At 36.0% G+C, this 9,982-nt stretch overlaps 1 protein-coding gene across 1 annotated transcript; it reads right to left on the reverse strand.

Annotated features, from left to right (window-relative positions):
- Nucleotides 1–321: 321 nt before the first annotated feature.
- LOC127094342 (uncharacterized) lies at nt 322–6,413 on the reverse strand. The gene is made up of 6 exons (XM_051033185.1): nt 6,324–6,413; nt 6,223–6,275; nt 6,010–6,139; nt 5,793–5,938; nt 1,059–1,247; nt 322–956 (listed from the first exon to the last, which is right to left on the reverse strand). Exons 1-6 carry the CDS (start codon nt 6,411–6,413, stop codon nt 713–715), a joined length of 852 nt encoding a protein of 283 aa, XP_050889142.1. The 3' UTR covers nt 322–712.
- Between the last annotated feature and the right edge of the window lie 3,569 nt (nt 6,414–9,982).

Raw genomic sequence — 9,982 nt, forward strand, 5'->3', positions numbered from 1 at the left:
TTTGAGAAGCTAGAAGCAGCAGAAACCGCACTAAGCGTGCCCTGATATACCAGTAAAAATTCTTTTTACTCAACCACTTATCCACTTTCACCGATGATCATTTACCTTATCTTTACGATAATTTTTGTTAATTAAGTTGTGTTTTGTTTAATTTGTTTCTAATAGATAGGATAGTAGTTTAGTTTAATTTCAAGAGTTTTAGCAAAAGAAATGAATTTGTTCTTAAAGTTTCTATTTGAATGGCTTGAAAAAACATTGAGTGATTATTCCAAGTTTGAATGTTTCAACTAGCAAATGCTTTGTAATTTTAAAATCTTGAAGTATGGTACAATGTCAAGGTACATGTTTATTGATTTCTAAGACCATATCATGAATATGAAACTTGAAATTTGTACAAACATCATATGATTCATTCTTTTGTAATTCTTGTTCATTTTTTTTAATCACTTTAGTTCATAACCTAATTGTCTTCCAGTATTCTACTAAAACAGTTACAGTAAATGGTTACGCACACACACTACTACACAAACTTCTCTTACAACTATTACACGACTCAATGGCTAAGCACACTACTAGTTATATGCACAAACAATAATGCCACGTAGGCAAAATACTAAAATACTGAATTACCTTTCAACAATATAGACATCTAGGCCTTAAATCTCAACTATAAAATCTCAACTAATTTTCTTACTACTATGTGAAATTCTTATTACATTATCGTGCCAATAGGTTCAGGAAGAGAAAGATGTCGTCGAAGACCATCAATGCCAGCAGCAATTATAGCAGTTAAGCCTAAGTATGGATTTGCAACACCATCAAATGGTTTGAATTCAAAATTACTCACTAAACCATTGGGAGTTCCGGGTGGAGATGAAGCTCGCAATGGTGCATTCCTGTTTTCAATTCCCCATAATAAGTATGATCCCCCTGTCATCGGTTGTAACCTATCATAACTGCAATCAAATTGAGTATTCGTGTAAGAAAAGATATCATAATAATTTGTATTTCGATTTAATAATATGAGTAGTTATTAAAGATGATAGAAATCTAGAAACCTGATAGGAAGTGGTGCTACAAATGGCAAAATCGAAGGAAGATGATGAAGAACTCCGGCCATGAATTCTTCTCCCAAAGTTGATATTCCATACTTTGATGATTCATCAGATGCCATAAATACATTTTTGTCATTCTGCCATAAACTTAGATGAACATGGCATCCGGAACCCACTTCATTTAAAATGTACCTTCAAAATTGCAACAAAACTGTGATAAGGTGACAAATCTATTGTAACTTCTGTATTTCATTAGAGTACGTTCTTGGTCTTTATACAGATTCAGAAACTTAGGAAACATAATAATAAGTAAATACTATTAATTTGGCCACTGTCTCTTGACCTTCCAAATCTCTCCATTTAACTTATTAATAAAACCCATTAACTATAACATTAAAGTTTATTCAACAAAACTCCTCTGTAAACTTAAATGTTTCTTCTATTCATCATGCCTATCAATTTCTTGCCTCTGTCGAAGATTTCTTTTGATAGTGGTTTTGTGAAAATGTCTGTTGCTTGGTCCTTACTTGCTACATGCTTCAATTCGACATTTCCTTCCTTCACGTGTTCTCGAATGAAGTGGAAGCGAACGTCAATGTGTTTGCTCCTTTCATGGTTTACTGGATTCTTTGCTAACTCAATTGCTGACCTGTTGTCAACTTGTATTATTGTTGCACCTTTCTGTTCTAGCTCCATTTTACTCATCAATCTTCTGAGCCATATTTCATGACAAACGCACCAGGATGCTGCTACATATTCTGCTTCACATGTTAAAAGTGTTACTATCGGTTGCTTTTTAGAAAGCCAAGTAAATGCAGTATTTCCCATGAAAAACACATATCCAGAAGTGCTTTTTCGATCGTCTATGTCTCCGCACCAATCACTGTCAGAGTAACCAACCAACTTATATTTGTCTGAATTCGAGTAAAACATCCCAAGTGACACTGTTCCTTGGATGTACCTCAGAATTCGCTTCAATGCTTTCCAATGTGTGTAAACTGGCTCCTCCATGAATCGACTTACAATGCCTACACTTAATGAGATATTTGGTCTTGTACATGTGAGATAGCGAAGACTTCCTACCAAACTTCGATATTTTCCTGCTTCGACACGTTCTCCTCCATCAAATTTCGACAATTTTGTTCCTGGTTCCATTGGCGTCAAAGCCGGATTACAGCTTTCCATCTTATATCTTTTCAAGATTTCTTTTGCATATTTTTCTTGTGAGATGAAGATTCCTGTTTCTTCTTGTCGAACCTCCAGACCAAGAAAGAATCTCATCAGGCCTAAGTCTGTCATCTCGAATTCACGTGTCATTGTGCTTTTGAATTCTTCTATCATCTGATCATTACTGCCCAGAAAAATAAGATCATCGACATAGAGAGCAACAAGTAATACATTCCTTCCATTTTTCTTCACATAGAGGGCATGTTCGTACGGACATTGCTCGAACCCGTTCTCCTTGAAATATGTGTCGATACGTGTGTTCCATGCCCGCGGTGCTTGCTTCAGCCCATATAGCGCTTTCTTCAATTTCAGTACCTTCTTCTCTTCTCCAGCTTTCATGTACCCGAGTGGTTGTTCAACATAGACTTCTTCTTCTAGTACACCATTCAGAAAAGCTGTTTTGACATCCATTTGAAATATTGGCCATTTGAATTGAGCAGCTTGAGATATGAGTAATCAAATTGTCTCCATTCTTGCAACAGGTGCAAATACTTCGTCATAATCAACTCCTGCTTTCTGTTTGTATCCCTTCGCAACAAGTCTCGCTTTGTATCGTTCTATTTCTCCTTGAGCGTTCATCTTTTTCTTGAATACCCACTTTACACCAATGGGTTGACTACCTTTTGGCAATTCAACTACCTCCCAAGTGTTGTTGTGGATAATCGCCCTCATCTCTTCGTCCATGGCACTTTTCCACTTCTTGTCTCGTACTGCTTCTTCAAAACTGATGTTTTCAGCATCTGCCAAGAGACATACAAGGTGCACTTCACTTGTCGAATCATACAGATCTTGCAAACTTCGCATTCTGGGTTGTGTAGGTTCATCTTCATTGTCAGAATCTTCAAGTTTTGTTGAAATGTTTGGTGGTACAACGACAAATGATTCTTCAACTTCGACGATAACTTCTGTCGAACTGTTCCAGTCCCACTTACTTGCTTCGTTTATTCGAACGTCTCTACTCACTATCACCTTCTTTCTTATGGGATCAAATAACTTGTACCCTTTTGTTTTCTCATCATACCCAATGAGTATGTATTTCTGAGTTTTGTCTTCAAGTTTCGTTCTTCGTTGATCTGGTACGTGTGCATAAGCCACACTTCCAAATACTTTGAGATGAGAAACTGTTGGCTTCTGTCCGCTCCACGCTTCTTGTGGTGTTTTATCTTCTAACTTCGAATGTGGACATCGATTCTGAACATAAATGGCACATTTTACAGCTTCTGCCCAAAATTCCTTTGGCATGTTCTTGCTTTTAAGCATTGAACGAACCATGTCAAGGACTGTTCGATTCTTCCTTTCAGCCACCCCATTTTGTTGAGGTGAGTATGCTGCAGTTAGAAATCTCCTTATACCCTGCTCTTCACAATACTTCATAAAGGCTGTCGAAGTATACTCACCACCTCTATCAGATCGAACTGCTTTAATGTGTCTGTCGGTTTCCTTCTCCACCATTACTTTGAACCTTTTGAACACCTTGAATGCTTCAGACTTTTCTTTCAAGAAATAAACCCATGTCTTCCGTGAGTAATCGTCGATAAAGGAAATAAAATACCTTTTGATACTGAAAGATTCTGGCGTGATTGGCCCACATATGTCGGTGTGAATCAAATCAAGGATATGCTTAGCTTGATATTCTGCCTTCTTTTGAAATGAAGTTCTTGTTTGTTTGCTAAGCACACATTCTTCACAGAACTTTCCTTCATAATCCATATCTGGTAGTCCATGCACCATGTTCCTTTTCGCCAACCTTTTTAAACCAGCGTGATGTAGATGACCAAAACGTAGATGTCATAGTGACGCTTTGTCTTCGACATTTACTTGTAAACATTTTTCTCGAACGTTTATCAGATTCAGTTTGTACATTCGATTTCTCTCCATTTCGACACGAGCAATCAAATGTCCCAACTTGTCCTTCAAATGCAGTATTCGTTCTTTCATAAGTATCGAATAACCTTTTTCTGTAAGTTGTCCCAAACTCAAGATGTTGGTTTTAAGATTTGGTACATAATAAACATCTTGAATTGATCCAATCAACCCATCCTTCTGCAAGTAATAGATCGTTCCCTTGCCTTCGACCTTCACTTTCGATGCATCTCCGAAAGACACATTGTCATCTTCAATCTTTCTCATTTCTTTAAACAAGTGTTTGTGACCACACATATGGTTACTTGCTCCTGAGTCAAGATACCAAACATTGTCATTTGTGTTGATCTCATTTTGAGCCATCAAGAGAAAACCTTCATTTGCTTCAGCTTCCAAAGTTAGATTGGTTGTTTCTTCTACCTTCTTTTCGATTCGACAATCTTTTGCAAGATGTCCCACTTTATCATAGTTATAACATTTGAATGAGTTACAATCCTTCGCATAATGACCATACTTGCCACACTTGTAGCATTCAAAGTTGGAATGGTTCGACCTACCACCTCTTTGACCACGTCCTCTGCCACGCCAATTTTGCTGACTTGACTGTCCTCTCTCGAAGTTGCTGCCTCTACCACTTCGACCACTGTCACGTCCTCCACGACCACGTCCTCTTCCTCGAAAATTTTGAGAAAAGAGTACCTTTTCGTCTTTGATTTTCTCCTTGGTTTGATTTGCATCCTCTACTCCTTCTTCCTTCTTTTTCATCTTACGTTGTTCGTGTGCTTCGAGGGAACCAGCGAGCTCTTCGACTGAGAGCGTCGAAAGGTCCTTTGGCTCTTCTATTGCACACACAATATTCTCAAATTTATCTGTTAAAGATCTCAAAATCTTTTCAACAACTCGTGCATCAGTTACTGTTTCGCCATTTCTGGTGAGTTGGTTCACCACCTTTTGTACACGCGTGATGTAGTCAGATACATTTTCTGACTCCTTCATCTGCATCCTCTCCAATTCTCCACGAAGAGTTTGGAGTCGAACTTGCTTTACTCGATCTGCTCCTTTGAACACTTTCTCTAGCGTGTCCCACGCTTCTTTCGACGTAGTCGAACCGACAATCTTTTCGAAGCTTGATTCATCAACAACCCTAAACAACATGTATAGTGCCGTTTTATCCTTCGATCGCGTCTCTTTCAACGCCTTGTTTTGAGCTGTCGTATATCCCTCAGTATCTGTTGGTTCTTCAAACCCATCTTTGGTCACCTCCCACGCGTCTAGAGATCCGAGAAGAGCTTTCATTTGGATACTCCAGTTTTCGTAATTTAACTTCGTTAGCCGTGGCAACGGCATTTGATTCATCATGTTTGCCATTAGCTCTGATGTCAATTTGTGATAAGGTGACAAATCTATTGTAACTTCTATATTTCATTAGAATACGTTCTTGGTCTTTATACAGACTCAGAAACTTAGGAAACATAATAATAAGTAAATACTATTAATTTGGCCACTGTCTCTTGACCTTCCAAATCTCTCCATTTAACTTATTAATAAAACCCATTAACTATAACATTAAAGTTTATTCAACAAAAACATCATGTTTTTCAAACTTTTATTATTTTTATGAAACTAAACATGTGTTTACATTGGCACTTTGGAAGAAAAGTTGCAATCAAGCCATGTTTTCTAGCAATTGCCCTTATAGTTTCACGTGTGTAAACTAAGTTGTCTGCAGCTTTAGTACCAATGGTGTATTCCAAAACCACTTCAAATTGGCCATTTCCAGATTCTGGGTGTAACTGCAATTTTTTCATGAAAAGCAAAAGTTCATAAAATGGGATGCATGTGTTAGAATTCAAATTATGTTTACCTGTTCTACTGGAATGCCTATGGAATGTAAAGCAGTTGTAATTTCACGAAGTATCGGGGAGGCAACATCCAATGCTGAGGAGCAACCGTAACGACTCGAATCAAATGGTATCCATTCTTCTTTTTCTTCCCTGAATGATTTTATTCATGTTTAGAATTAATTTGTATGGTCAATTACATTAATCTAATCACAAGATAATTTAGAATGGCATACCTTGTTATGCTCTTCAACAGAAAAAACTCAGTCTCAAATCCTGCATTCACAACCTAGAAGAACATTAAAAAGTTATGGTAAAAAGTAGAGTTTAAACGAACAAATGAAACTTCACTCTCTAACTCATCAACCTCGTCCACCACATTTATTAACCCATTCCTATTCCTATTTCCATTTCCATTCAAACCCATTTCTTCACACTTTCTCTATTTTCTTTTGGGTTGCTTCTCTTTTATAAAACTCTTTCCTCTACTTGAACGGTTGCATAAATTATAAAAAAACAACATCTTTATAAGTAGTGCATTTTTGTCGGTCTAAAAAAAGAGTACTAAGGGTCGGTTGATTTTATCTTCAAGAAATACATTTTATTTTAAAATAATTTTTATAAAAATATTAGTATTATAAATTTTTTAATATTCATTTTTTTAAAACTGAAAGATTGATTTTAACATCCTATAACATAGATATATATTATTGAAAATAAAAATATAGTCGAAATCATTTTTTTTTAAAGTTATATTTTAAAAGTAACTTTTATAAAAATTTACTTGAAATAATTTCATATGTGATTTTTTAAAAATTTGATATCCAAAAAAAGTTTCAATAAAATAATAAAATATCTAAAATAATATTTTAAGAATAATTATTCAAACCAAATTTTCGTTTGAAATTTTTCTAAAAAGTTTTATTGTACAAAAATATGTAATACTATAAAAAACATTTTAAAAAAAACACAAGTAAGATCCACTTGCCCATCTCATCAATCCCCTAATTTTATTTACTTTTTTCTTAATTATTTAGACAAATATTTTAAATCAACCATATTTCTCAATTATTCAGACAAGTATTTTAAATCATTATCCATATATATGGTGCTAGTTTGGAAAATATAAAAGAGTTGTTGCTGGGGTTCGAACTCATTACCATTTAAACTGACCATATATATCGTTTAAGGATTAGAGATTGAAAATTGATTTAGAGTCTGAATAGATTGAATATCTAAATGGCACAAAGTGGTCTTTATATAGTATGAGCGGTTAAATTTATTTGCGCATGATTCAACATGTTTTGTGGGTTGTCGTTCGATTTGATCCAATTGTGAGATATCTAATGGAGGATCTGATTTTGTGTCCTTGGTAAAGGATAAGGTCCACCGGTTTCGAGCGCCTTCTTCTTCAACACTTGTTACTGGGTCTTCTCTGTGGGCTTTGCGGACAGCCTAGAACAGCTTCCCTACAAGCATTTGTTCCTACGTCGGAGAACTTGAGCTTTGTCGGGTTCATACTCATTCTGACCACTAGTAGAAAGATATATAAGACCCTTGATAGGACATTGATGTCATTAGAAAGAAGTGCATTAAATATCTCCCTTGTGATTAACAACACTTGATAGACACATCTTAACATGTGTCCCTCCTTATACTAGGGAGTGCTTTCTCTCGAAAGGGATAAGAGAATCTGCAACATGTACGATGTGCATGTCATCCCTCTCCATAAATGCTTGTTTTTTTTCATATGTTTATACTTCCCTTTTGTTACACCCAAATTTTGCCCCTCATACAATAAATCGATACATACATCATGACATTTGCATCATCTGGATAGCATAACATACATTTTATCTCGCATAATGCCTAAAATATCGACCAAAATAAGTGTTTAGATTTACAGACAAGCCGGTTGAATCAATTTTCAAATATAAATAAAATTAGCGGGCGGAAAATTTCAAAATTGAGCTTACAGACATCAATTTTATTGATCTACGATTCACATAGTTTAACCTGACGTGCTCGTTTTAATTTTTTTGACTACTTTTTTGGTCGCGTTTTGATTAGCCTGAGCCTTTTAACCGATCATTTTTATTTCAAAATTTGATCAAAACCTATAAGTTTCCGAAAAGTTTATTATGTGCTGATCATTTTGGTGCATTCAGTTTAATTTTTCGAGCATTTTTACGCCCATTTTTTTTATTTATTTTGAGTCCTTTTATTTTTATTTTTTTGTCAACATGTTCATAAAAAATAAACAGGTTTATCTATGTTTTCATTTCAATTTTATTCTGATTATTTTAAGTTGTTTGAATTTTATTTGATTTACTTAATTTACACTTGTCTTGAAGTCAAAGAGTGTCCAATGGGGCATTTATGAGATTTTGAAATTTTAAACCCTAATTGGTCTCATATATATGTTAAGTGCTAATTGTTAAGAGTCCCACATCGGATAATATATGGCCTGAACACATGTTTATAAGTGGGGACAGTCCTCACTTATAAACATGTGTTCAAGTCATATATTAACCGATGTGGGACTCTTAACACACCCCCTCACGCCCAGGACTGGACATCTGGAGCGTGGAAATAAATGGTGGGTGACCCGATAATGGAAACCATAGTAGGTGTCCCACCGGATCTTAAACCAGGCTCTGATACCATATTAAGAAATGTGGTTGGATCTAACTCAACCCTACAAAATCGGTTGGTAGAGTGAGGACTGCCCCCACTTATAAACATGTGTTCAGGCCATATGTTATCCGATGTGGGACTCTTAACACACTCCTTCACGCCCAGGACTGGACATTTGGAGCATGGAAATAAATGGTGGGTGCCCCGATAACGGAAACCATAATAGGTGGTCCACCGGATCTTAAACAAGGTTCTGATACCATGTTAAGAAATATGGTTGGATCTAACTTAACCCTATAAAATTGGTTGGTAGAGTGAGGACTACCCCAACTTATAAACATGTGTTCATGCCATATATTATCCGATGTGGGACTCTTAACACACCCCCTCACGCCTAGGACTGGACATCTGGAGCATGGAAATAAATGGTGGGTGGCCCGATAACGGAAACCATAGTAGGTGGCCCATCGGATCTTAAACCAGGCTCTGATACCATATTAAGAAATGTGGTTGGATCTAACTCAACCCTACAAAACCGGTTGATAGAGTGAAGACTGCCCCCACTTATAAACATGTGTTCAGGCCATATATTATCCAATGTGGGACTCTTAACACTAATGGGGGGAGATCTAATAAAAAGACCTACATGCAACGCACTATTACATGAAGATATCTTTTCATTGGTGTAGCGATAAATTCATGACCATTAAGCTATGGATAAGCTAGACATCAATTAAACCAGAGTCGCCACCGCGCTTTTATTGTTTCCAACGGAAAAGGGAAAAGTACGAACAAAATCCAAAGGTAAGAAGTTTTCAAATCAAAACTAATAAAATGTCAGAGATTACAGGTAAGGGGTTGGTTACACAGAGGGAAAGTGTTAGCACCCAAAGTGTCCTAGGTACTCCTTGGGAGCCCTTTTTTGTGTGCATATGTGTTTTTGTACAAATGATGTTTGCAATAAATAGAATATGGGGATGAGAAAAGAATTCATTGATTATATTTTTGTGTTTGACAAGACCTTCGGACTTGAGCCTATGTACCAACATGAAAATGAGGGATCAAAACCTCGTAGTCCGTGGTATCAATTTCAAAGTGAGTGCATTGCTTTTAACAAAAATTTAAGTTTAACAAAGGCACAAAAGGCCTAAAAATGGTTTGAGTGAGTGTTAGTTCTTTTTGGCTTTTGAAATTTTAAGTCAAGTATAGTTAAGTTTATTTACAAGTTTGACTAAGAAAATAAGTTTAAAAATGCAATGGCATAAGGCCAAAGTTTCTAATTTGCAATATGGTCTAAGTTTAGAAAACAAACACAAGCAAATAAGATCTTGAAAGGAGTGAGAAATTTTGAAATTAAAG

The sequence above is a fragment of the Lathyrus oleraceus genome, chromosome 6, assembly GCF_024323335.1.
Source record: "Lathyrus oleraceus cultivar Zhongwan6 chromosome 6, CAAS_Psat_ZW6_1.0, whole genome shotgun sequence".
In the NCBI taxonomy this organism is placed as follows: Eukaryota; Viridiplantae; Streptophyta; class Magnoliopsida; order Fabales; family Fabaceae; genus Lathyrus; species Lathyrus oleraceus.

Bases quoted from the DNA above. Each gene is read 5' to 3' on its own strand.
- LOC127094342 (XM_051033185.1), bottom strand. From the start codon at position 6,413: ATGGGTTTGAATGGAAATGGAAATAGGAATAGGAATGGGTTAATAAAT. The intron at 6,140-6,222 runs GTATGCCATTCT...AAAATCATTCAG, and splicing joins CTGTTGAAGAGCATAACAAG to GGAAGAAAAAGAAGAATGGA. The intron at 5,939-6,009 runs GTAAACATAATT...AAAAAATTGCAG, and splicing joins TAGGCATTCCAGTAGAACAG to TTACACCCAGAATCTGGAAA.